The 26574-nt window shown below is 51.5% G+C and overlaps 3 protein-coding genes and 1 long non-coding RNA gene across 5 annotated transcripts in view; 1 reads left to right on the forward strand and 3 right to left on the reverse strand.

Moving 5' to 3' along the window:
- Positions 1–1075: 1075 nt before the first annotated feature.
- HOXA1 (homeobox A1) lies at positions 1076–4023 on the reverse strand. Of its 2 annotated transcripts, XM_060108440.1 has the most exons (3): positions 3332–4023; positions 3034–3128; positions 2462–2541 (listed from the first exon to the last, which is right to left on the reverse strand). In XM_060108440.1, the coding sequence occupies exons 1-2, from the start codon at positions 3674–3676 to the stop codon at positions 3069–3071; spliced, it is 405 nt and encodes a 134-aa protein (XP_059964423.1). In that variant the 5' UTR covers positions 3677–4023; the 3' UTR covers positions 2462–2541; positions 3034–3068. The 2 variants fall into 2 exon arrangements, with proteins under 2 accessions (XP_059964422.1, XP_059964423.1); XM_060108439.1 differs by having other exon boundaries at positions 1076–2541; positions 3034–4023.
- Positions 3906–7643, forward strand: LOC132496199 (uncharacterized). The gene is made up of 2 exons (XR_009533376.1): positions 3906–4145; positions 7507–7643. It is a non-coding gene; the product is annotated as an uncharacterized LOC132496199 (long non-coding RNA).
- Positions 7644–8035: 392 nt separating this feature from the next.
- Positions 8036–10563, reverse strand: HOXA2 (homeobox A2). The gene is made up of 2 exons (XM_060107635.1): positions 9888–10563; positions 8036–9187 (listed from the first exon to the last, which is right to left on the reverse strand). The coding sequence occupies exons 1-2, from the start codon at positions 10264–10266 to the stop codon at positions 8448–8450; spliced, it is 1119 nt and encodes a 372-aa protein (XP_059963618.1). The 5' UTR covers positions 10267–10563; the 3' UTR covers positions 8036–8447.
- Positions 10564–14931: 4368 nt separating this feature from the next.
- Positions 14932–26574, reverse strand: part of HOXA3 (homeobox A3) — a 44906-nt gene continuing 33263 nt past the window's right edge. Inside the window, exons 5-6 of the mRNA XM_060107531.1 lie at positions 17967–18615; positions 14932–16565 (exon numbers count right to left, since the gene is read on the reverse strand). Of these exons, the coding sequence (XP_059963514.1) occupies positions 15760–16565; positions 17967–18495 (1335 nt within the window). The 5' untranslated portion in view covers positions 18496–18615 and the 3' untranslated portion in view covers positions 14932–15759. The remainder of the gene's footprint in view (positions 16566–17966; positions 18616–26574) is intronic.

A 26574-nucleotide genomic window follows, 5' to 3' on the forward strand; every position in this document is an offset into this window, starting at 1 on the left:
TTGTTTGTGATGCTGTAAAATTTCTGCTCTACTCTTGGGGTTAAATTGAAGCCTCCAAAAATGTGTGAAAGGGAACGTGGTAACAGGTCTAGGAGGAGAGTCACTTTGAACTTTTTGATTTGCTGGCTTCTTCTGTTTGAGACCAGCAGACACATGCATTGGTCAGAAGCAACTTGAATATTGACAGACTTCAGGGAGGCTTCCGCAAGTTCACCTGGAAGAACCTATTGAGCCCAGAGAAAATTAAAATGTTTTTCTGGGTTATGTGGCATGGAAATTGAGCGGTAGACCCATTACAGCCATGGTGGCTGTGAAATCAAAGCTGAATCTGATGGGAATGAGATATGTAACCCAGAAGGAACTGGGAGTAGGGGTTTAAAAAGTGGAAGGAAGGAGTGGATATTAACAGGAGGAACTGGAGGAGGGATGCAAGGGTTTACTCAGTACAGACCACACTCAATTTAAAGAGTGGAATATTTTGGCACACTGTCCAACAATCCAGAAAGAAGGAAGAGGGGTGGGGTGGGGGCCCCCATCCTCAAACAGCTTTATACTGGAGCTAATTAAATGTGAATCTCTTAGCTCTTGGTTCATTGATGTGAGGAAAGACTGACTGAAGAGTTTCAGCTTTTGAAGGGGATTCTGTTTATATATATGTCAACATTGAGTTGGAGGTGAAAAGGTTAGCACTTGACCCAGGAAGTATCCATGTTTGTTTCAAAAAATAGATCTGCTTCATAAATTTCTTCACCATTCATTTTTTTCCATAATGAACTTTGATTATAATAAAGCAGCCGCTGCTATTTTAAAGAAAATCAACCTATTACATAGACAACGTTAGGTGCAATTACACTCACGGGGGAAGCTTCGGCTACATAATGAAAAGCCTTTCCTTTTTTTTTTTTCAAGAAAAGCCCCACCTCTTTGAAAATACACACCACACTTCTCTCCTTCCCCATGTGAAAGGAGCCAACTTTGTAGGAACCAGCAAATTGTGGCCAAGCCAAATACACAGATGCGTAAGCATATCTGAAACCTGAATATATTTATTACAGACATCTTAAGACCCGTAAATTCTGCTCTGGATCACATCACTCCGGGATCTCTGAGCTGTTCATGATTGTACAGGAAATGGGGAATATCACAAAGGATAACTGATAGAACTCAGTGTGGTACTTCAGGGACATCAAAACATTGTGCGACATGCAAAAGACTATTCACGAATCACACAAAATATACATTCATTGTGCCATCCATCACATTAACAATTGAGCTGAAAATATATCATATCCAGCTAAGATAACTGTGGAAGGAAGAAGCTGGTTTGAATAATACATTTAGATCCTGAATAATCCAGCACAAATTTTAAATAGAGTGTGGCCAGAGAAACAAGAAAGGAGTGGGGATGGGGAGAGACTTAGCACAGGAAGCAAGGTTTCTGACCCTTGTATTCTGCAGGCCTTCTTAACTCACTGAAAGAACAAATTGAGGCTACCATCTGAGGCATCTGATTGATTTTAAATGAGAGCTTTTAATTCTTTAACCTATAATCACATATAAAGTTATACCAGCTTTAAGAGTTTGCCCACTGTGTTTTAGTCACTTAATCAAAACATTTCTAGAAAATCTGTATAAAGATAAATCTTTCAGGACAAAGCATTTACAACCAGCAAACTCACACACATGAAACTGAATTAAATTAAGGGATGAATTAATTGTGTAAACACTCTCATAGTGTATCTGTTCTTCATGAGCTCCTGGACCCTCTTCTCTCTCTCTAGCCTACTTTAAGGGCAAAGTAGGGGAGAACTGTAAATATACAGATAGATAAAAGATGAGAGGCCTTGCTCTGACATGTTTCGGCTGGCAGAGGAAACTATTTTCCAAAGGGCATCTGAAAGGAACAGTAGGTTCTGTCGAAATCTCCTAAAAGTAGGGGTGTTAGGTGCCATCAGAAAATTGATGCTGGCACTCAATCTGCGCTATGGAGCTAACACCCCCCCCCATCAAGTTTGTAATCCAGAATTCTCTGGAAACACATTATCCTGGCCAGGAGTTCCCCAGATAGGATCAGAAAGGAAGAGAAAGATTGTAAATGGAAAGGAAGATAAGCTAAGAATGTGCTTTGGGTAAGAAGTCCCAGCCGGAGGAGTAGCCTGGGCTGCAGAGTGGGGCCGGGGCGGCCTCAGTGGGAGGTAGGTAGAGTGTCTGAGGTAGAAGACCCCGGGGAAGGAACGCAGGGTGAGGAGCTGGACTTCTCTGAGGATTCCTCGGCCTTCTCCTCGCTTCCCGTCGGAGTGGCTGGAGAGATGGGCAAGAGGCCCTCCTTCTCTCGTTTCTTCTGCTTCATTCGGCGGTTCTGGAACCAGATCTTCACCTGGGTCTCATTGAGCTGCAGGGATGCGGCAATCTCCACCCTGCGGGCGCGTGTCAAGTACTTGTTGAAGTGAAACTCCTTCTCCAGCTCCGTGAGCTGTTTAGTAGTGAAGTTGGTACGCACTGCATTGGGTTGACCCACGTAGCCATACTCTCCGACTTTCCCTGGGGGCAAGGTGGGAAGCGATGAGAGGAAAAGGTAAAAATTTTTATAATCGATATGAGATTCCGTACACGCTTCAGAGCAACCTTCGGGTAAAGAGGAATCAAGAATTTCTGAACATAAACCGGGCTTGGGAGGGTGAGTGATGAGGAGTAAACTGTTAATCTGAAATCAACCATTAGCATGGTCAGACCGTGATTAATGGAGCCTGGAGATATTAACAGGACACCCCTCACACACACACACACCTACCCACTTCCCACTTCCTACTTCCAAAACCTCTAAAACCCAGCCCCTTTGGAAATACGGCAGTCTCAGACGCTCCTTTGCCCCAACGCACCTGGGTAAACCTCCCCACACCCTACAACACAGGTGGGAAGCAAGAACTTTAAAAAAAAAACAACAACAAAAACATGATTAACTTTCCTTAGAAACTAAGCATACCAGCTCCTTCCAAAATCATCAAGGAGCTTTCATGAAATGGCAAGACTGACCTGTTTTGGGAGGGTTTCTTTTGACTTTCATCCAGTCAAAGGTCTGTGCTGGAGAAGATGTCTCTGATGCAGGGGAGCGACAGGCTTCTTGGTGGCTGGCGTGGAGAGGGGACAAGGAGTTATTATACGTGGCCAGGGCCAGGCTCTGGTGCTCTTGTCCATATGAGTGGTGAATGTACTGAGGCGAGCCCACCGCGCCCCCGGCATAACCCTGGTGGTGGTGGTGATGCTGGACCATGGGAGATGAGAGATTTCCAGAGTAAACAGCGGGAGCGCACGAGGGGTACCCACCACTTACTTCTGCTTCCTGATTTAACGCGTAGGGGCTGTAAGGCGCGCCGAAGTTCTGCGCGCCGTAGCTTGGACCACAACTCGAGTGGGAGTAGGATACCCCCAGGTTCCCAGGAGTCTGGTAGGTGGCCGGCTGGGGGTGGTGATGGTGGTGGTGGTGGGGCGGGCTGATCTGCACCCCCCTGCCCACTAGGAAGCGGTCGTCGCCGCCACAGCTGTTGGCACTGACCGCGCACGACTGGAAAGTTGTAATTCCATGGTCGGAGGGGTAGGCTCGCGCTGAGCAGGTCCCCGAGTCGCCACCGCTGAGGATGGGGTATTCCAGGAAGGAGCTCATTCTTGCATTGTCCATCTGTCACTGAGTGACCAGGTCCTGCGAAGCCCTGGGTGACCGTGCCAACTTTCTCACTTCCTCCATGGGGCCGGAGAAGAAAAATGATATGAATGTACAGTGCGCAAGAGGGGGGGCGGGAGGGCGGAGGGCGCTAGGGGAGGGGCACGTGACTATATCAGCCAATGGCGGAGCTCGCTGCGAAAGTTTGCAGGCTCCTGCGGTGATGGATCACCATTTCAGTGGCATTTAAATCCCCGGCGCTCCTCAGTCTAGGTGACGCGCAGTCGCCCCCCCAGGCAGCCCGGGCGGCAGCAGCAGCTGCGGCAGCTGCCGGGGCAGATTCGGAGCGCTGGGGCGAAGGGGAGCAGAGGCTGCTTTCTGCGCGCGCTGACTCCGATCGCCCCCCCCCTCCGGGAAGTGGGGGCTGGAAGGCATCCCCCGTCACCGCCCCCTCCCCACCGCGCACAGAAAGATGAATTGGCAAGAGGTGAGAAGCGAGGAGGGCTCCTCGATCTCTCGGGTCGGGAATCAGTGGGCGGGAGCTCGCTGGGCCGCCACTAGCACACTGGCGGAGCCCGGAACGCAAAGAATTGGAGGGGTTGCTCCCCGGGCGCTTTCCCTTCAGTCCCTTCTGCGGTGCCTCGAGGAGTGCCAAGAACGGTGGCGTAGGACGAGGCTGGGCCACCAGCTCTCTAAGCTCGGGATGGAGAGGGAAGTACGCAGAGAGCTGGCTGGGAGGAACCCGAGTGGGCGTGGAGGGGACGAGGGCAAAAAAGGAAACTTCCCTTCTCCAAGGAGGGTCTTGAAGCCTCCTTTCCTCCCACCCCCCTTTCTCCTCCCCCTCCCTCCCCCCCCCCGTCGGCTATTAGCGTGGCAACGTGGAGCTTTTGTATGTAATTCGACGCCTGGGAGTGGGTGAGCCTTGGGAGCTAGGCTTGCTGGCCAAGGCCAGGGGTGGCCCAGCTCTTCGCCCTCCCTCTCTCGTCGCTCTCCGCCCCTTTCTCCTCCCCACTCAGCTTGCTCTGGGAGCCCTACGGGATCCGTAGCAACTCCGCCGGTAGATTTTGAGGGGTAGGAGGCGGGGGAGAGAGATGACGCTAGCGGACGTGGCAAGCCTGGGGGCCGGGCCCTGTGCTGCAGGCCATCTGCCGGCTCCCTAGGACCCAGGAGCCTGCGTGCTCCGACCGCGGCCTCAAAGGGCGAGACCACGGCTCCCGCAAAGTACGATGGACTCTCCCCCCCAGCCCCCCGCAACGTTTCTCGTTTTCTGAAGGGAGATGTTAGGAGTGGAAGAGCTTCCTTTATCCACTCCCCCCATTCTACTGCACAGCTGAAGTGGGGGTGGGGGCTGGCAGGTGGGAGGGGCGGGGGACAGATGGCTGATGGGGGACGGGACATTTCCTCCTTCCCCAACAACTGACTGCCTAATTCCTTGTGTGAACCTTCAAGTCTTTCCCTAGAGAGACACGTGCAAATCTGAGCGTCATCCCAGGACAGGGGTCCTGTTCTCCATCACCCTCGTCCTACCCCGATGCCGACAGGGTCGTTAATTGCTGTTTACTATTAGGTTTCGTGTGAACCCTTAGCTTGTAGAGAGAAAAGGCCAAACAGAGGCCAAGAACTGATGCATTCTTGGGTAAAAGAAATCCAGACATCATCCAGAAGCTTTGCAGCCAATGCTGTATAGCTTTATTCTGACCACGTTCACCACATCGGTATCCAACAGATCAAATTTATCTGAGGATTGTATGTGGATTTGGGGTTCCCACTCCTCTTTAGCTTTCCCTCCCCAGTTAAAAGAAGGAAGTTTTTCTTGAGGCAGGCACATTTCAAATGTGTTAGTCAGCCTTTCAAGTTTCTGTGTTCTGTTCTTCACGTATAGAAGTTCTCTCCTAACCTGTCTCCCCAAGAGGGAAAACTGGCAGACATTTGACTGTAGATTCCCTCAGTAGCAAAGGAACATTTTTTTCCTAAACATTTCCTTTTGAAAGGGTATTTTCCTGTGACCTGCGACCCACCCCCAATCATGGTTAAGAGGGAACCAGGAAAGGTCACTCCTGCCCCAGTTTCAGCACCTGGGGAACCTCATCCGGGAGAAGGGAAAAGGCAAGGAGGCCCTCCTGGAGGTGGCTTCCTTGGGAGCGCCAGGCCTCCAGCCAGGGGGGGAGAGAAGGGGCTCCTGTGGGGGAGAAGGCAGGACCTTAGGGGGTCTGGCCTGGTATTGAGGACGATCTGCTCTCACAGCCGAAGCTCGTCGGTACGTTCTTCCCCTTGCCTCATTCCTGTCCCTTTGTTGGCCTCCTCGGCTCGGGTCTGCAAGACCCCCTCGGCAGCAGGGCTCGCGCCACAAAGCCACCCCAGTCTGCAACCGCTCTCCTTCCTCTGCTAGTTCTCCGCCTCTGGGCTCCTCTCCCTCCACCTCTCTTCCTCCCTCCGGGCCTTTTTCCCAGCCGTCGTGGGTGGGGTGTTTTTCTTGGGATCACAAGCTTGCGCTAGCACACAGGGCCGCTGCACACGGGCCGCGTCCGACCCGCCTCCGCGCACTGCTCCGGGCTGGCCGGGCTCTCGAGGTCGAGCCGACTCCGCCCCGGCTGGTCGCCCAGAGCGCCGCTCTCCCGGTGCGGCTCACAAAGGCAGCCTCCTCTGGCCACGATCCCGCAGCCTTCCGTAGCTTGGTTCCTTCACCACCACGAAATCCTAGGGCTCATTTCGCCGGGTGGGAGACCCTAGGTCCTCGGGGCAAGTAGGCCAGCGCCCCACGACGCGAGCTAAAGTCTCTTTAAACGCCCGGGGAGAGTGCGTGAAAGGCGAGCTCGGTCACTATTTAAATGATCGCTTACAAGCGGCTTGTTGAGCTCAAAGCGCCTCTTTCAGGGCTCTTCTAGTAGTAGAAAGGGAAGGAGCGAGGAGGAGACAAAACGCCGCCGAGGCCCCGAGCTGTTCATGGCATCCGCGGCTCAGCCAAGCTGTTGTTTTAAAAGAGCAATAAAAATGAATTATGACTAAACGCCTTCTAACTTAATGCTTTCGGACGGGGATTCCCGGCAAATACGTAAGAGGATTTTTATTTGTGCATGTGTTCCTGCAATTGATCTCTTTGATGACATTCTCATTCATAGAAAGCGTTTGATTTATGAGCGTAGGATGAATCGCAAACAGCAGCGGCTAAACCCTGGCCTCGGCCGGGCTGCCTGCTCCGCTCCGCGCCTGGGGCAGGAGACCTGCCCGGGTCCCCACTCGCCTCCGCCGCTGCCGGGATTTAGGGGGCAAAAGGGTGGGGGAAGGTAGGCAGCAAACCCGGGGAGAAGGATCGCGATTTCCTCATAACTTCCAAGCCTTTGCTATTAAGAGCCGGGTTCTTAAATCAACCCACCCCCCACACATGTTGCTTACTCGCTGCCCTTTCTCACGGTAAGTAAGTAGCCATCGGAACAGAGCTCAGTAAGGGAAAAATAAACATGGGGAGCACATAAGAAGGGAGAAAAAAACAGAACAACCCAGTAACATCCCTAGTTCACATTTTATTGATATTTCATTTAAAGTGCTTTTTCTCTTTCTCTCTCTAGAAACTGGGTTAATTTATAACCTGGGGGGTAGAAACACTCCACTTTAAATCTCATCTTGCTAACCTGACTTCAAAGCTTTAATGATCCATTATTTGCCATGTAAACACATTTAAGAATGAAATATTGATTTTTCTGACCCTGAAAAAAAAGAAAAGAATCCTAGAATGACTGAACCAGAGGATTGCAAAAAAAAAAAACACAAAAAAACCCCCCCACCCTCTCTGAAGTGCATTTTCCAGCTAGTAACCATTGTTTTGTTTTATTTTTGTTTTTCTGTTTTAGGTCTGTTTGCTTGGACCCGTCAACAGCTGGGAGACTAATCAACCACACTGAAAATGTTTGGGGATTTGTGGGGGAGGGGTTTGGAATGTAAATGTTTGAAACAAATGTGTATAAATAAATGAATTCTTGATAACTTAGTTATTGACCTGGAGACTGGTAGCTTGTTAAAGAAACTCCATGTTCCTCCTTCCTGGAGTTGGAGGTTTCTGTAGGCACTTTATTTCTCCACTTTCAAAAGCTTGGGCTTGGCCCAACTCTGAGGCTGCCCAATCCTGTTTCTATTACCAATTTAAATCTATGGCTTGAACCTCTACATTGAAAAACCTAATCCATTCCCTTAAAAAACAAAAAACCACACTTCTCAGAAGCCCTAACCATTTTCTGCCTTTCTTTTTTTTGTTGCTGTCTATTGAAGACTTTGAACATGCCCATTGAATAAATATATTAAAATTGAAAAAGAAAATGGATTGTGACCAGAATTTTATTTACCAAGTTAGACTAAAAGAGGAAAAAGAAACTGTTATGAGCCTTGAGAAAGAGGGGGAGGAAAAAAATAAGAAAGCTACTTATAGCAAAGGAGAATTTATTCTACCAAAAATACGCATGACAATGCATCCTAGTGTAATACAAAAATAAAAAGAAAGTGAAGATACAATTATATGATCACTTTCTTGCAGGCCTCATATATTGCTTTCAGGAAATCACATAGAGGGTTGTTGGATTAGATTTTAAACAACTAAAACTCCAAAATAATCTGAAAAAGATGGCTCTGTAACTGGGTTAAGGGAATCACTAAACAGAAAAATCTTCAACATTTAAAGGAGGGAGAGGGTAAGTCAAGAAGAAAATAAAATAAAAATTAGCTCTCAGAATAAAGGAAGGCAAAACCACCCGGTCAAAGGGGTTTTTGTTTTGTGATGCTTTGTTTTGCTTTAATGTTTTTAGTAATTCAGATGCTGCAAGTCGATTGTGGTGAGTGTGTCTGTAAAAAAGTCAAAGCTGTCAGCTGAAATATCTACAGGACTGTCGAGGGAACCCGGCAAACTGGGCGAGACTGCGTCTGAAAGCTGCAGGCAGGAATCTGTGGAAAAAACGTTAAAGTCCTGCAAAGAGGGGACCTCGAGGGCCTCGGGACTGTCATTGTTTAGGCCAGAGCCACAGTTCTGGCCCATTGTTGACAAGCAGTTAGGAACAGTGGGTGACTGGTGCTGAAAATGTTTCAGATTTTTTTCATTGCTGGTTAAAGGCGACACTGGGAAACTTTGGGAGTCACCATTGTGTCCATTGGGAGCCTGCTGCTGAGAGAGGGCATTTTGCTGAAAAGTGTAACCTTCCCTCTCCAGAAGGGCCCCGGAGACGCCGAGGGCTTGCTCAAAGAGCGACTTCTCTTCCTCGTCCTCCTCCACTTTCTCAGAGTCTTCGAGGCTTTTAAATTTTCCTTCGCTGTTTTGGTTCTCCTTGCACTGGGTCTGCCTCTTGTGCTTCATCCTCCGGTTCTGAAACCACACTTTCACTTGTCTCTCAGTCAAATCCAGCAGCGCTGCAATTTCCACCCTTCGGGGTCTGCAAAGGTACTTGTTGAAATGAAATTCTTTTTCCAGCTCTAAAAGCTGCGTGTTGGTGTAAGCAGTTCTCAGGCGCCGGGAGCCCCCGCCGCTGCCATCGGCGATTTCCAGGGATTCTGCGGAAAGGGAAACCAACAAGAGACACACGCACAGTTGGAGGTGGAGGGGTCCGAGCGGGGTTATTCCACTGGAGAATAAATATAGCAGAAAAGATCAACTGCAACAAAATGGCCGCCCCTAGATGCAGTAAAGCTATTGTGCTGCCTTTCCTGGGAGCCCAGCCCGGGGAGACCCCATCTCTTCCACCTCCATCAAATTCTTGCCTGTAGCTCCCCCCAACCTCTCCATCCGGGAGCAAACTTTATATTAGCCACACCACAATTTATAATTAATGCATCAGCTGCTTAGCTGAGCAAGAGCGATCTATCACTCTTCATTACTGTCAAAAAGCCAAACTCTAGGACAACTAGACAAGAGGAGGTCAGTTCCAACTCAAATAAATCATCCCACATTACACAAGTTAGGGAAAGTTCCCCCACCCCCTTCTTAAAATATATATATATATATATATATATATATATATATATATATATATATATATATATATATATATATATAGTCATTGCGGAACGCAGGATCCCTTTTCTCAACATCAAACCCACTCCTGAGGCCACAGGGGAAGGGAAAGCAGCCAAGCATCTCTCTCTCTCTCCCCCTTCTCTCCCAGCCCACGCTCCCCTCCCCCCATAACCGCTCTCGGGGCAGCCCAGAAGGGGAAGAGGGTCCGGGGACCTGGGGCCAAGTCTTTGGACTGACCTTTGTGGCTGAGGCAGGCAGGGCCGGTGGCGGCAGCGGCCGAGGCGGGAGGCAGCGCGGTTTTCTTGGCCGCCTTCTTCTCCTTCATCCAGGGGTACTCGGGCGGCTGCAGGGCGCCGGCGGGCACTGGGCTGCCGCGGCTGCCCGCGGGGCTCGGCTTGGGGCGGCCGCCAGCGCCGTGGCGAGGGTGACTGCCCGGGTTCAGGCTGGGAATGGTCTGCTCAAAAGGAGGAGGAATCAGTGTCGAGTGTGAAAGCGTCGAGGTCTTGATTGATGAACTTTGAAATGTATCAGCGACAGGGGGAAAAGATGTCAGGCACTCAGCGAGCGACGGCTGGCTATTGATAAAACCAATCTCTCGCTCAAATTCGTAATTCATGGCCTTCTCCTTGGAGCCCCCTCGGAGAAAAAGTTCCCTCTTCTGGAGGGGCTTTGGGGGGGCAAGGTCCAGGAAAAAGGCGAGCGCGGAGGGAAAAAAAATCTATCATAGAAGATCGCTGCTGGGGTGTTTTTTTTCTAATTCACTGATTACAGCCGTATGGGGACCGCGCTACTATTAAACTATTGAATTCATGGAGACAAGGTTGAAATTGGACCGAATTGGCTGTCACATGATTGCTTCTGCCCAATGACAATTTGGGCTTTAATCAAAAGAAGCCACTGTCTGTTTGATTGATCCAAAAAAGTCGGGAAGGAACGCCTCATTGGGGGCCAGCGAGGCTTTATTTACACTTTTTTCAGGGCAAAAATACCTATATGTGGGTGTGGGTTAGGGATGCCTGGGAGTGCGTGGGGGCGAGGGTGCCTGCCTGCCTCCTGATCAGCACGGATCTGGTGTGTGCGCCTGGCAGTGTGTGTGAGTGTGTGAGTGCGTGCGAGTGGTGAGCCCTGCAGCCGGTCCCGGCGGCGGCTGCCCTCTGCCTCCCCCGCACACTCCGCGCATTGTTTGGGACTGTCGGGAAGACGCCTCGCACCTCACAAATCATTTAAGCACCTCAGTCTGACGCCTGCAGTCATTAACAAAGTAATCCATTAATCTTAAAGTTTTGACACCCGAGGGCCCCGCATCCCAACCACATAAGTTCTGCTGAGGCAGGAGGAAGAAGCAGAGGGAGAGGGGAGATGAGACAGAGAGAGGAAAGGGCGGGGGCGGGGTGGGGGACAGAAAGAGAGAGAAGGATTCTTTTGGGGGGTTCCTCCCTTTTATTTCCCTTTTCCTCCTCCGCCATAAACCAGTTCCTGGACCTCAGAACTGGTGTGTCTCTGTTTTCCTTCCCGTCTGTCTGTCTTTCCCTCTTTTCCTCTTTTTTCCCCTCTTCTCCCCTCTCCTCCTCCCTGTCTCTCCTCTGTCCACCTCTCCTCCCCCCACTTCCCTCAGGCCCTCGCCCCCCTCCCAAAGCCCAGCTCGGAGTCCGCGCCCACGGACCCCGGACCCCGGCCCATTGTTAGCCGGCTTTTCCACGACAACTATGCATCTGGCTCCAGCGGGAAGCGGAAAACGGGAGGCGGCTCTCCAGGCTTCCCGACCCTCCTGCGCCATCAACTTCTCAGGAGTGGCTCGAGAAAGATAGATGCATGTGCCAAGAGAGACAACAACCCCAGATCCATGTGTCCAAATCCCTGTAGCCAGGGCGGCGGCCAGCCAAAGAAATGCCGCCCCGAGCAGGCGCGTGCGGCTCCTGGCATTCTGGGTTTCATACCCGTAGGGCTCGGGTGCGGTAAGTATTTCTGATTTCTAGGAAGTCTGTTGGAAGTTAGCAGCACGGAAGGAGAAGGCGCTTGCTTGTTCTCTCTTGTTTTCTTTTTCTTTTCCTCCCCTTCTTCTCATCCTTGTCGCTCTGGTGGGGGCTTCTTGGTTCAGATGCAGTGAGTGCTCCCTGGCAGCCCGAACTGTCTCCTGCACTGTCCCGCTTCTTGGCCACCAGGGATGTTTGCACTCGGGTTCTGTTGTGAGAAACAGCACCGCGGGTGACAGAGGGCAACCCAAGGAGGAATTATAAAGGTTCTGTTTCTCTCTTCACTTTCTTTTTTCCAACTTGGAGACTTGAGACTGAGCGAATCTTGGACTGTGCTGGAGGGTTCAAAAGATAACACCTTTAGATACCAAACAATAACTTTGAAAAAATCCACCAAGCCAGAAAAAGGGAAGGAGGCTGAGAGAGAAATCTGAAGGTATCTCTTTTCCCCCAAACCCTGAGGATGATGATTCGCTTTTGCTTCCTTTGAAATGGACCAAGTGATCAGACTCCCCCTGGCCGGCAGGCATCGGTGGCAGGAAAATAAATCATTCTGATGGCCAGGGAGAGAAAGATTGTCGGAGGAGAAAAATCTACGTAGAAAACAAGAAAGGCTGACCAAGCCACAAGGATAGGACTCCATCTCTGAGGCTGGCATCAAAGGGGGCTTGGGTTGGAAATTAGATATAAAGTGGACTTCGTCATTGACTAGCCCAGAGCATTGCCTTACAGATAGAGATGCTATTTTGGAAAATGTGGGTTTTTTTCAGTTTTCTTGCTTTTATTCCAAACAAAGCTCTGAAGGAAGTCTGAGTGCGATCAATCTTGCTCACCAAAAGCCTTGACAGCTTCTGGCCCTTAAGAACACATTTCAGCTTCGAGCTCTTTCCAAGATCAAATGTGGCCGAGCAAAGAGGAGAGCAGGAAACGCAAGTAAACAAGGAAAACTAGTCTTTTTTAAGATTTTTTTTTTTTTTTTGGCAGCAGAAAGAGTTATAAGGCTGCTTTCAGGAAAGGTGCTTTGTGGACTCTGGGATGGTGGCTTTTGGCATTTGCTTTTACCAGAAAATATTGAGGGGTTAAGGGGAGGGGGAACGTGGAGAGGAAGCAGCGCTGCCCCCGTATCGTTGAGGCTTTGTCAGGGGCTGCGTGGGTGAGAGCTTTCTGCTCGCCTCAGCGGCCTTAATTCAAATACCATCTGGAAGAAAACCCTTTTTTTGGACCATTCAACACTGAAATCTTCCCCAAACCTATTACTTTAACTCAGGAGATATTTTAATAAGGATTTCTTTTTAATATCTAGGAAACTGCGGTTGAGAATGATATTTTTTCTTTGATAGTCAAAATGAATGACTTGACTGGCAAGATACGGGAAATCATATTGGAATCTCCTTTTTAAAATCTCTGCCCTGAGGGAAGAAGGACTCCTCCAAACCAGTTCTCCCTCAGCTAAAGAGTAGATTTTAGAGATTTTAGAAACGGATTCAAACCGTGGGATCTCTGAAAGATTTCCCTCTCTGGATGGGTAGCTTTCTCTCTCTCTCTCTCCCCCCGCTCCGCCACTGTTTCGTATTCTCCCAGGTAATTTTACACACTTCTCTAAAATTATTCCTTAAAAGAAGACTCCCTTGTCTCAGCCTACTGTGTTCAGGTCTGAACAACCAAAAGGGTGGAAGCTCCAGTCCTCACAAAGACTGGTTTTCCAGCCTCTCCATTTCTGAGGTGCGCCATATGTCAGCAGGGAGGTTGGGGGGTGGGGGATGGTAGGGAGCAAATCTACTTCTTCCACGGCCCAAACTCTTTAAAAAGAAAAAAATACATAGCAGGAGCCCCAGGACAGATCTGGGGGAAGCACCTCTAGCAGTGAGAGAAACACCCAGGTCTCTACAGCTGCCTGGCTTTGCATCTGCCCAGTCTTTTTCTTTTTTTTTTTTTTTAAACTTCAGGAGTTTCTCTAAAAGCAGCTCCTTCACGCCCAGTAGGTACCCCCAAAATGGCTCCACTGTCTGTTTTTAAAGCTCATCTTCAGGAGCTTCTCAGGGGAAAGATAGAGGCCATGATGATGTATATTTTGGATTGCAAACAAAATGGCGACATTTCCCATCTCTGCCTCTGAAAGATACAATCCAGGGAGATGGGGGATTTATTTCTCACATCAGATGCTCCTGATCCCCAGACACAGGTGGTTCCTCACTTCCAGCTTTGAGAGGGGGGCTGCTGATGGGGATGTAGTTCTGAGGTTTGCACTTTCAGATTTTGATTTCTTCTCCGAGCAATTCTTTAATCTGAAGATGAAAATATTTCCCTTTCCTGTGCCTGCCTTTGCCTCTGCCAGCCAGTCAGTAGGCAGCTCTACCTTAAATCCAGCAGTAGGAATGTAATGTTTAGCTCCTGTAGCATCAAATAAAAGAAGTACTTGTAAAACTGCATTTTTATTAGAAAGATACCAATCTCCTTTCTCTCTCCCCCTCCCCCTGGGGCCATAAAAGGAAAACAGGGAGGGAAGAAGGAGAGGAAATAAATCCAGAGTATGCCAAATCCTATTTTCCGGGAAGAAGCCAATGCTGGGACTCAAGCAGTCCGTGGAAGGACTCGGGGAGGCTCCTTGGAGCTCAGCCCTTCTTTTGCTGGAGACCTGGGTGAGCCTCAGTCTCTTCCGAGCCGCCCCGCTCCCAGTGGCGATTTTAGGAGTGATTCTTTCCTCCGGGCGCGATAAGGGACAGCGAAGCATCCGCGGAGAGGCCAGTTGCTCCTAGAAAGTGCTCGGCATCCTCCGCGCGGCCGGCGATTCCCCGGGTTAAGACGTTGGCTGGTCCGCTTTGACCGGAGGAAGATAGTGGAGCAGAAGACAGCCCTACCTTATCCCCCGGCGGGGCTGCCCGGGCACCTGTGCGCCCCGCGCCGCGCCTCAGCCAGGCTGCCTTTGTTCCTCCCGCACTCAGCACTCCGCAGCCCCTGCGCCCGCGGCCGGCCTCGGTGGCAGCTGGGAACCGGGCAGCCCAGCGGGCAGGCAGCTCAGCGTTTCCAGAACTGCCGCCGCGAGAAGCTCCGACTGCCTTCCCGAGGATTCGCCGCGCTCCCGGGCGAGCCGCCTGGCCAGGCCTCAAGCCGGAGCTGGAGGGCTGCCGCGGCCTGCTCCGCCAGTTCGCCTCTGCCTGGACTCCACGCAGACCCTTATCTTCGGCCAAAGAATCCCTTCTGAACACGGATATTATTCAGAATAGAAACTTTATTTTTTTGTTTTGTTTCTCAGAATGTGAGCAGCAAGGAATGTAGAACTCTCAAAACAAACCTAGCGTTTTTCGCGTTTACAGATTTTTTTTTTCAGTTTCGCTTAATGTTACAAACCTAAATCACTGTTTTCAGAAGCTGGATCCTCTCTGGTATTATTGCATCGTTACTGTTTTTATAAAGGAATTCTATTTCCCTTTCGAATAAAATTTTTTTCTATGTACGCCAATACACCATTGAACAAAAGGCCAAGAAACCTTCTGAACAATCAGGGTACAGAATTTCTTTAATATAAATACGAACGGATGGGGATAAATAATATTTAAAACTTATTCAATGCTTGCAAAAAAAATATAAATAAATCTGACTGTTCACCAGCATACACACACGGAAAGACGTACACTTAGTCATCCTTGCACAGGGAGCCCCTGTTTCAAAGCGCCTTTGATTTTTTTCTCGCTCTTTACAAGAAGTGCAATTTAAAAAAATACTAAAAACTAAAAAAAAAAAAAAGTAATCGCTTCCCCTCGGGAGCCATAATGTACGAACAAATTCACATCAAAGAACTTGGCTAGAAAATTTGTTCATATACCCTGTTTCTGATCAAAGAGTAGAGAAGGTAAAGGTGCAGGGCCAGCGGCCGAGCGAGGGGCGGGAGGAGATAAATATCGCTACTGATACTGACAGCCATTCCAGCAACCAAGATTGCTACGTCACATAAACTATAAAAACGTGTTACCAAAGAAAACAAAACGGGGGGTGGGGAGAATGGGGGGCGGAGGAGAGAGAAAAGGGAGGGGCGGGAAAAACCTTAAACAAACAAAACAAAAAAAGCAAACGAAGAAGAAAGGTAGGTAGCGGGGGTGGGGTGGGGACTCTCCTGGCGCGCAGCCCCGAGCCCACCATCACAGATGGGTGAGCTTGGGGGCTTCCTGAATTCTTCCCTGAGAAGGATGGTGGGCGGTAAGGTCCGTGTAGGTGGGGTGCGGCTCCCCTGGCCCGGGCCCATGATGGTGGCCACTGCCCAGCGGCCCAGCGCCCCCGTAGTCCATGGCAGCCGAGGCGGCGTGGGGGAGGTGAGTTAGGCCAAAGAGGGGCGGGCCAGAGTTGCTCATGGGCTCCACATAGCTGCCCCCAACGAAGACGGGGCTTCCCTGTAAGTGTGGAGTCCCATAGCTGCCGTTGCCCTGCAGGCCATGCGCGTGCGGATCATAGTTGGGTGTGCCCCCCGCGCTCGCCCCCGTGGCGGTGTAGCGCTTCTGCGGGGGCGGCGGGGGCGCGCAGCTGGGCAGGGGTGCGGGATAGGAGGCGGGGGGCAGCCCGTAGGCGCCCTGGGGGGGCTTGGAAAAAGGCGGGGGCGACTGGGGCTCGTACGGGACGCTGTTAACCAGCGAATGCATAGAGTTAAGATAACCGCCAGCGCCGGGCGGCACGGGACTGCGACTTGGGGACTGGCCCCCTGATGATGTCAGCATGCCCTTGCCCTTCTGATCCTTCTTGTACTTCATGCGGCGATTCTGGAACCAGATCTTGATCTGGCGCTCGGTGAGGTTCAGCAGGTTGGCCATCTCCACGCGGCGCGGCCGGCACAGGTAGCGGTTGAAGTGAAATTCCTTCTCTAGCTCCACCAGCTGAGCGCTCGTGTAGGCCGTGCGCGCCCTCTTGGACGACGCCTGCCCAGGTGGGCTCTTGTCACCTGCGCAGCTCTCCCCTGCGAGATCAGAGGAGAGAGGAAGAGTGGCATCAGGGGCTGCCCGCAGCCCCTCCCAGCCCCTGACCCAGCCAGGCCCCTCCTTCCTCCAGGCCTCAAAGATCCCTCCGTTTGTCAGGGCCCAGAAAGGGGAAGAAGGAACTACGGATTGTCCTCTGTCCTGGTGGGGAAACGGCGCCTGTAGCCCGTCACTGAGTAAAGCTGCAAATCATAGGCCTCTCCAAGCGGGGGGAAGGAACAGAAAAGCAGAACCCCCCGTTTGCCTTCCTGGTCTGTATTTCCCTTCTGGAGCTATTCACTTTCTGACTCATTTACTGATCCTTCAGCCCTATCTGACTACAAACTCCGTGTGGGCAGGTGTCACCATGTTCATTCCCTTCACAGTAACTGGAATGTGGGGCACCTAATATACACTCAATAAACCTTTCCCTCCATCACTATCTGACTGAAGGATTGGACAGTTGCCTCAACTGGCCACTTATTTGATCTGTCCAGTATAAACGAGTGGAGTGGAAGCTCCAATCTGGAAGGCCTTCTCTGCCCAAAAGAAGAGACCCCATTGAAAAGAGATCCCATTTCTGCTGGGGAGGCCCAGCCCCCTGATGCTGGATGCTATTAATTAGGGTTCTCCATGTCATCAAGCAGCCTGCCCCAGCTTTGCCCACTAATCTTGACCATCCTTTCCTCCCTGGCCCCCCAAATCCTGGCTCTGGATGGTCCCAGATGCTCAGGTTCTGGACAGAGCACTAGCAACTGGAGAAGGCAGCGGCAAAGGAAACCAAGAGGCTGGGAAGCCCAAGACCCAGCGCCTGTCCTCTATTGGAATCTGGTTCCAGGAGGCCCATGTGGTTCCCATTAGCATCCCCTCCCCCAGGAAATCCCTGGCTGCCTTCATTGTACTAAGTCTGAGTAGGGCCTTCCCAGAGATAAGGCAGCCACTCCATCTACTGGAGCAAAAATTAAAAATAGGCTCTGATTATAGGCAGAGCATTGATTCTGACTTGGAGGCCTGCTTTTATTCTGCCACATTTCATTGTGGGGTGGGAGCCACTGTTTCATTAGAAGTGAGGAGCTGTGCTAAAAAGAGACAGTGCTGCTCAGGTTTGCTCTGCCCAAAGGTCCTAACGCCCCAGGGAGGGACTCCAAAGTCACTAGGCCCCACTTGCTCATAAGAGAGGTCCGGAAAGACTCCCATCAGGTCTCTCTCTGGGGTTTCCTGCGCAGAGTCCAATCACTTCCCTAGTTGCAAAGCCCCTGGAAACCTTTGAGGGTTGGGGGGAGGAGGAGTGGTGAATTCTGGAGATATTCTAGCGCTCCCAAACCTTGCTGGCTGTGGCTGGAAGTGGCCTGGGGGGCTGGGAGCCAGGTCAGAGTACCCTCTTCCGGAAGGCGGCCCTTTACCTGAGCTGGAGCCGCTGGTTTTCTGCTTTGTGTTTTGCCGAGACTCTTTCATCCAGGGGAAGATTTGTTTGGCCACGGTGGGCGAGTTGAGTAGGGGGCTCTTGGCTGCGCTGGCGGGGGTGGGGTTGCTGCTGCCATTCTGAGGGGGGGAGACTGACGAGGGGGGCGGGGGCGCGGCAGGGGCAGGCGCAGGGGGTTGCGGCGGGGGTTGCGGCTGCGGTGGAGCAGGGGGCGCGGCCTGGGGCGGCGGCGGCGGGGCCAGGGGCGGCTCGCCCAGGCCCGGGGGCTGGCTGGGCGGACCGCTCAGGGTGCGCAGACACGCCTCGCTCAGCTCGTGCGCCTTGGGGTGGCCCCCGGCATTTGCGGGCGACTGGAGCGAACAGGCGGGTCTGTGGTACTCGCCGTCGGCGCCCAGTGCTGCGGACGCCGGGTACGGCTGCTGACTGGCATTATAACCGAACCCATTGGCTGCCTGGTAAGGGTAGCCACCGTAGATCGCCGAGCTGTCGTAGTAGGTCGCTTTTTGCATCGCGTTGTTTCACGATCTTGATCGCACACTCTGACAGGGGCTTGACACCCGTGAGGGCGCACATTGGCACGCCCCCGCGGTCACGTGACGCTCCGCCGCCAATGGCCGCCCAGCGCAGACCTGGGGGGCGAGAATCGCAGCGCCGTGAGGGCTCCGCGCAAATCCATCTTACTCTCAATAGCTAAGTGACATGAAAGCCATAAAAGAAAAAGTGGTCAGCAATATTTAGCAGCACGATTTGGCCCCGGGCGCAGAGAGCCGCGCTATAAAAAGCCGCTGGAATTTACTGGCAGCTACAAATATTTGCTTAACTTGCATCTGGAGTTGGGGTGTTTTCCGGGGAGAGGGGAGGAGAGTGAGAGGTCCGGAAGCCGGGTCTGGGGAGCTGGAATCCAAAAGGAGAAAGGCCTGATGGGCTAGAAAGGAACAGGCTCTGGATCCCTTCTTTTCCAGGGAAGAAGAAAATTGGGGTGTCCCTTCCTCTCCACAACTTGGATTCCTCCCCTCTGGAGATCATAGGGAAGGGGCAAGGGGGCAAAGGGGAGCTTGGGTCACCAACTTTTTCTCCAATCCTCTCTTTAGGACTAATATTTGCCAAAAGAACCATGACGCAGGGTGACTTCCCGTCCAGGCCCTTCTTGGACCTTCCAGCACCCAAGAGAGGTATGCGCAATTTTTTTTCAGGCAATAGCCCTACTGGACCCTTGTCGATTTCAGAAGCTGAGCTTGTTAGACAGTTAATCTACCCTTGTGCAGGGATATGACCCACCTCCTCCAAATGAGACCCGGGTGGTCAAGGAGGGGAGAGAAAACTTTGGATGGAACATTCTGCGTGGGGATGGACCAACAACGACACCCTCTCCAGGAAGTCAAACTCAAATCTTGGACAGTTCTTTACTCCTTCCCTCTCCCTATTTCTCAGGCAGGTCCCAGCAGGCCACTCCCACCTCTTTGCCCCTGTTACAGAAGGTCTCCAGACCCTCCTGCCTTGGACTTTCTGAGGTCCTGTTATTCAGGGCAACTATCAAATTCTACCTGTTAAAACATGATGGATTAGAGAAAAAAAAAAAAACCATCAGGAACCTGAAAAACCAGCGTCATCTTCATGACCACGGCTTGAACTCTCCTTCCAACTTAACGATAATAGGTTCTGTCTTAGAAACTGCTATGTAATGTGATGTATGGGGGTCATTTGGCTCCGGACGAGGGATGCAAGCACAAGCCATAAAATCCTGCCAGAGTTCCCTGATCTTTGTGTGCTGTTGTTGTTGTTGATATTTGTAACTTGGCCTGTTTACCTGCTTCAGAAACACCAAGTAAAGGACAAACCTGGAAATCTAAAAAGCAATTGAAAGCCTTCGCAACCCTTTTTATTTAGAAAGCATATTGTATAAGAGAAATCTACGTTTTATTTTTGTTTTCACCTTTGCATGGTCAACCTCCGGTTCTCACTCAGCTCAGAAAACTTTCACATGAGTTCAGATAGTCGCTCCGCACACACAATCAGAATGTTAGTCTCTCTGACCATTTAAGAAAATTACAATGACAAATTCATTGTAATTGAATTTGAAAAGGGCTTACACTTCATGCCTCAACTATGTGTATTTGAGTCCTGAAGTTATTCAAGATTCCAGGAATAGAAGACACTTTGTTAACTAGAAAAAAACTAATGTAATAAGCATATAGCTGTGGATGATTATAATTTTGTTTTTAATAATGGACTCCTTTGGATTTCATTATTAAACCAACAATCTGACCAACATCTGGAAAACAGGCACAATTAATTTTCCAGAACCTCAATTAAAAATTACAGCAGCCCTTATCCGGAGTTATTGTGTGTGATCTTGAGCCCTGGAGTATTGTTTCTCTTTTGGAAATAGATAGGAAGCTACAGATACCATGATCAAAAAGTAAATAAAGGATAAAATAAAATTTAAAACAGAATAGCAATTTAATGTCTCCGTTTCCTGTTCTTTCACTGAAAATAACTCCAATTACATTTGGCAGTGTTAATGTCTGCCATTATAAATTTTTAAGATACTGGGCTTGTGTAAAATAAAACGTCAGGTTAAGAAAATTACTCCAGACACTTGAACAGCAAGATATCTATTAGATAAAACAAAATTAAGTTGATTTTGAACATGCAATATTTCAAGTGACTTGCTAATTCATTATCGCAGGCTACGGCCCGCGGCTTACGGTCTTTTCGTCAAGTTATGCATTGTCTTATAAAATAATAAAAACTACCGTTGAAACTCTAAGAGCGAACAACAACCTCCATAAACTTAAAATGTGAATTCACCCACCAAAGTCTTTCCTATTGTTTGAGGCCAACGGATAACCACCTTGGGGCCCACATAATTCACCACCCCACCCCACCCCAGCCCCCAAAGTTTGCAACCTAGTAAAGAAGTTGGAGATTTGCCAGCCAGGAAACTTTGCTTTGCATCCCCTGGCAAGGGCTGGGGATGGGGAGGAGATTCCATTGAAAAGATCCGTTTCTGGACAGTAACTCCCAGGTGCAAGAACTGAAAGAGTTGAGGAGGCTAAACTGACTGCAGGAAGCAAGCCCTATTGTCTCTCTGGAAGATCTGCCCAAATTCAACCTCCTTCCTTCAGACCCTGCTCGCTTTTTCCACTCCCGCCACTTCCTCGGCCTGCCCTCACCCCTGAGTTTAAGCGGGAACAGCGGGTAAGAGCTCCCGCGTCCCCTCGCCCACTGCTTCCCCTCCTCCCCAACCCCGAAAAGTTGAGGCTGGGCTAGCGAGAGGGAAGAGGTGGGGGCGGGGATGGGAGAGCAGCCTGAACTCGAAGTGTAAGGGTATCAGTCACTGCCGGGAAGGAAGCTCCGGCTTGTGAACTCTTCTTGAACCGAGATTTAAGTCTGCAGCCATAAATCACCGAGACGTAAACTCCACCATTCAGCGCCGAGAGCGGCCGGTTGTGGCCCCGCTTACCTTAACTTCTGATGAGCGCCGTGAGCGCAGGCTCGGGCTCCGGCCCCCGGCCCGGCTCGGCTCGGTAGCCCGGCCGGGTCCCCTCGGCGCGGGCTGGGCACCGACCCTCAGCATCAGCCGAGACGGCGGGCGGGAGGGAGACCCCGAGGCCCGGACGCCGCGGTGCAGAGCGTGGCCGCCTAGCTGCTCCGGCACGGCTCGCCCAGGGCGGACTGGGGCGGCTCGGACCCCCCCTCCCACCCACCCCACCCACCCACCCACCCACCCTCCCTCCCCTCCCCCACACCCCCGCCCCCTGCCCTTCCCGAGGGCAGCAGCCGCGGCCCGGAGATAAGCGCTAGCGCGGCGCAGGGCTCTGCCTGGGCTAGTGGCACCGACGTGGGTATGTTTCTTATGAATATTACACGCGGAGCAGCGTCTGGTCGGGGGGTGCGGTGGGGGGCGCTGGGGGCGGGCGGCAGGGGAGGCCGAGGCGGCTAGGGGGGAACGTGGGCCGGCGTGGGGGATGGGGCTGAGGCGAGGGGAGGGATGGGAGCGAGCGGGGGAGCTCGGCGGCGGCGGGAGGAGGGCAGCCTCCCCCCAACCCTCACCGCCCTCCCACTCCCCGCTCCTAGGCGTCACTGAAGTCCAGGAAAATTATGCTAATGAGGACAAACGGCTCTCACAAAGGGGCTCTCTTGCCGGGCTCTATTTCTTAGGAATCCGTTTAGGAAACCACCTTACCCTGTGCCCTGGACATTTCCAGTTGCGGGGCGAAGGGAAGACGGAACCAGGAGACGAGTTCCCCAGACTTTGGGCAGTTTCCCTCACCTCACCTGCCACCCCCAGTCCAAGAACCTCAAAGCCAATCTCTGGGGAGCTGGGATAGGGCCTCCTTTCTCGGGAGACCGCCCCAAGAGCCAACTGGGGTGTCTTTGGTTATATTTTTTAAGTAGAAACCCTTGAAATCCTGGCGGCTGGGAGGGAAGTAGCCTGGGGGAGATGCAGGTTGTCCAGGCAGTGAAATGGGACACTCTGGGCTCAGGTACACACAAAGGTGCTAGAATCCTGGGTCTCCAGCTCTTCTGTGCCCATTTCACAGTTCAAACACGCAGCTCACTCTCAGGCAAAGAAAGATAAAGTTCTGACCCCCCGCAGGAACGGACACCTATATTTTCTCCCCTAATTAGTGGTAGATAGGGACGCTGAGCAGAGGGAAGGCCCGATGTGCCTGGTAACATTGCCAAAACTTTAAAGAGAATGGATGGTCTTTCTCCTCCTTAATGCCTCCCTCAACTCCCCAGATTCAGAAGTGAACTCTGCAAGGATATGTGTGTGGCAAAAAGAGAGAAATGGAGCTTTCGTGCAATTCCAAGGTGTCAGCGGCCGGTCCTTCTCAAAGGAAGGTGTTAAAAATATAAGTAGTATGTTTAAACTGTCAGGGAGCCAAAGTGTCACCTTAGAGCAAAAACAAAGCCAAGGGAAAAGGGAGAAATCAAAAAGCACTCCGGGCCAGGGTGGCCTCATGCATACCAATGGTTTTTGTCATTTATGGCTGGGCAAGATTTATGACTCGGCGCCCCAAAGCTGTAAACAGAGCACAAAACAGCAAACACTTGCTCCTTATGGCATATTGCTCCAGCGCGACTTGAAAGGGGTAGCCAGGCAGCGTAGGAGGCGAGAGCCGGCCGCAAAAATCCGCTGGGCGGCATTTTCTCTTCAAACCGGCCGGGTTGGATGTGGCATTTGAAGAAAGAAGGCGTGGGTCAATAATCAACCCGCACTTTCTCCTCCAAACTGCTGACGCGACTCGCCGCTTTCTCAGCTAAGCCAGCTGCCGGGAAGGCCAGCTCTTCGTGAGAACCTGCCGGGGGAGGGGATGGCCCAGGGCGCCGAGGTGAGGGATGGGGCACCCCGGGCGCATACCTTTCCGCCGGCGCCAGGGCTGTGCCGGCAAAACGCGGGGACTGGACCCGCCGAGCTGCCGGAGCCCTGGGAAAGCCGGGGCGGGAGCTCGGGCCGGGCCTCCACCAGCCCCCGACTAGGTGGCCTCTGGGCGGCGGGCTGAGGCGGGCCGAAGTAGGGCTTGGACCTCAGGACTAGGGTCTGGCGGCCTGGCACGCAGACTGCCCGGGTCCAGGCCTCTCTGCTGACATCCAACGGACTGGCTTTTGGAGCTAGGCAGGCGAGGTGATTAAAAATAATAATGTATAATAGCTGAAGGATTTTTGTTTGTTACTGCTTTTTAAAAGAAAAATATCGCCAGTCGATTTCCACCGCCGCTGCCGCCGCGCCCTTTCTAGGTAAATCCCGCAGCCATGCACCCGGCTCTGCCAAAACCGCTGAGGTTTTCTCTGGGGAGAGGACCCCCTGGCTGCCCCAATACCCCTAAGTCCCATGCCCCCGCCCCCCATCCCTCGCCCATGTGGACTAGAAGAAAACATTTTCTCAGCACTAGAAGAGTTTCTGGAACAGCGGAGATGCGCTGGTGCCTTTCTACCCTTCACAGGGGCCTCCTTGTGAACTTATCTGCGAGGGCCTGTGGGTGGCTCCACGGCTGGCTATGCAGCCAGGGAGGAAGGTGAGGAATAACTGTTGCCAAGAAGAGGCATAGAAATCCCAGATTGGGGAGGAAAATCAATGAGGAAATAAGCTTGCCTGTGAGGGTGAAGTTGGCATCTTGAGGGTAAAAGGGGACTCGCCTTTTTTTAAAAAGTATAGCTGTTGTTTAGCTATGATGGAGTGGCTTTAGCTCTTTCCGTGGAGGAAAAACCAACCGGTTCTCTATAAACGCCACTACTGCCTTCTCTCTGTGCGCACTTTTATACAGAATCGGCTCAAGAGTCCATCCTTAGATATTTATTCCGCGTGCTGGCACTGAAGCAACAATAAAAAGATGCCTTTAACAAACCTCTTCTATTCCCTCTCTCATTCTTTCTAGCGAAACTATATTATTTATGAGTCTTTAACTGGGTCAAAAATGTACAAGAACTGGGTCATAAATCATATGAAATGCTGACAAGTAATTGAACAGCAATTAAAGCTTACATTTTATTTCCAAGGGGTGTTTTAGAGCACTTGAAATGGCCTCAGTTAAACACGGTTAGCGCCTGGGCCAGTAGCGGGGGAGGGCTGAAGCAGCCCTTCCGTCTGGGGAAGTAAATCCCACTCAAGTAGGGGAAACCTGATTTGATTTTTTTTCCAGTGCACAACGAAATAAGATTTTTTTTTAAAGTCAGGAGACAAATACGATTCCCGACTCCTTGTAGGCATCTGTTTTCTCTGCTCCAAGAGCTTCAAGAGCAAAGGAAAGCGAAGTTTCCATCACCTTTTTAGGGAGTTTCCATCTTTTCCGGGAGTGCTGGGTCCCTAAAGCCCAGTTAGCTCAAGCTTTCCCAGTAATTTGGAAGCACACTGTTTAACTCTCTGCCCCCATTCTGGCTACAGCACTGTTTCTGGGGCTCTGAAACCGTTGAGATGTCTGCCTCTGCTTTCTGCAGACTCTGCCTTCAGACTTCCCTCCAGCCCAGGGCACACCGGCCAGTCCTCCAGCCCTCCTAGCTGGCTGAGGGCGTACAAGAGGACGCCCAAGCCTTGTGCATTATGAAGCCCAAACGCAGCTCCAGCTCCCTGCTTTCTCTGTCTCCTGAATGTTAGAATAACAGAGCTTCTGGGCATTCAGCACGCTTGCCCCCACCCCAAGCCTCTCCGAGATTTGAGCTGTCCTTCTCCACCCCTACTCGGGCAGAGGGTGCTCAGGGAAACAATGGCTAGTTCTCAGGGTCTGGTTCCTTCAGTCTGGCAAGTGGGAAAGCGCTTCCTGCAACCCAGCACTGAACAAAGTGGCCCGAAGCATCATCAATAAAATGGCAGCGCATCTGGACGCTCATTGATTTCCCTCTCCCAGCTGCTCTGGCTGTCCAGGTCAGCCCTCACCCTCCATCCTGGCCGGCAAACACAGCTAAATGGGGCGCGATCCCCCTTCTCCTTCACTCAGCCCCCACCCCTCTCCAGGCAGTCATGTCCAGCGAGCACAGCGTGGGCCACCTTGGCCCGAGCCGGCGCTTTGGGACCCTCCCTCTGCCTGGGGCTCAGCTTCTGGGACTCAAGCCCCGCTGCAGTGGACAAAGCCACTGGAGCGTCGGAGGCCACCAGGCCCACCTAGTAGCCCCCGAGTGCCCCTTCCTTTACACCTCCCCCCCAATACTTTCCAAGGAATTAAATTCAATCTGAGGCGCTACTGGGGATCTTTCAAATGCTTTCGGTTCTAAGGGAGAAACAAAGGAAGAGAGAGGCTGAGGGTCCTGTCCCTGAACCAGGGTCTCCTCACCTGACCTTTGTCTCTCACAGCCATAACTCACTCTAGATATGAACAATCAACGGAAATACCTTAAAATAAATTCCATCCTCCTGGTGTGGCCTGGAGTCCCATCGCTAGCTCGCCCAGAACTGCTCCATGAGCGCTGAAAACTGCAACCCGCTAGGAGAGCGCTTTCCGGAGAAGGGGCAGGAGAAGGAGGAGGTGGGTGCGAGGGGGTGGGGGGAAAAGCTCTCGCTCTGTAGAGAATCTAGAAAACGTAATCACAGGCAAAGCCCGCCCGGGTCTCCGCTCCAAATGCCACAATAATGTGCTGTATTATGTGCTCACGTGGTCATACGTCAACTTAAATCCTTCTATTTGAAATAGGGAATCACTGAAGGAACTAGGTTTCCAAGCAGAACATTTAGCTTTTGGGGAGGTGAAGCGGGGGACCTTGACCAGCAATGGGGAAGGGAAGCACTGTCTAGGGCAGTAGGACAGGACGCTGGGGGCATCTCCTCCCACCCCAACACATGCCACACAAGGCCACTTATCTCCACTTATATTTCTTTACACACGATCCAGACACAAGGGAACAGCAGTTCCGTCTCCATTCTTATAGTCCACGGAACCTTCCTTACAGTCTTCCACTCACACATAAACTGAACCCAGAACACCCAAGCACTCTAGTCTCCCCTGGCCCACTGGCCAGTATGTCAAAAGCCCTGTTTCCAGAAGAAAACCCAATAAGGACTGGGCTAGCCAGCGGACTCCCTAATGGCCTGCCATTGTATGGAGTTTGCTAACACCCACACCATACACCACAGCCACTGGAGAAACCCA

Source organism: Mesoplodon densirostris, chromosome 9, assembly GCF_025265405.1.
Source record: "Mesoplodon densirostris isolate mMesDen1 chromosome 9, mMesDen1 primary haplotype, whole genome shotgun sequence".
Classification (NCBI taxonomy): Eukaryota; Metazoa; Chordata; class Mammalia; order Artiodactyla; family Ziphiidae; genus Mesoplodon; species Mesoplodon densirostris.

Coding starts and splice junctions, on each gene's coding strand:
- HOXA2 (XM_060107635.1), bottom strand. CDS start 10,266: ATGAATTACGAATTTGAGCGAGAGATTGGTTTTATCAATAGCCAGCCG. Junction 9,188..9,887: donor TGCCTGCCTCAGCCACAAAG/GTCAGTCCAAAG, acceptor CCCTTTCCGCAG/AATCCCTGGAAATCGCCGAT.
- HOXA1 (XM_060108439.1), bottom strand. CDS start 3,676: ATGGACAATGCAAGAATGAGCTCCTTCCTGGAATACCCCATCCTCAGC. Junction 2,542..3,033: donor AAGAAACCCTCCCAAAACAG/GTCAGTCTTGCC, acceptor CCTTGCCCCCAG/GGAAAGTCGGAGAGTATGGC.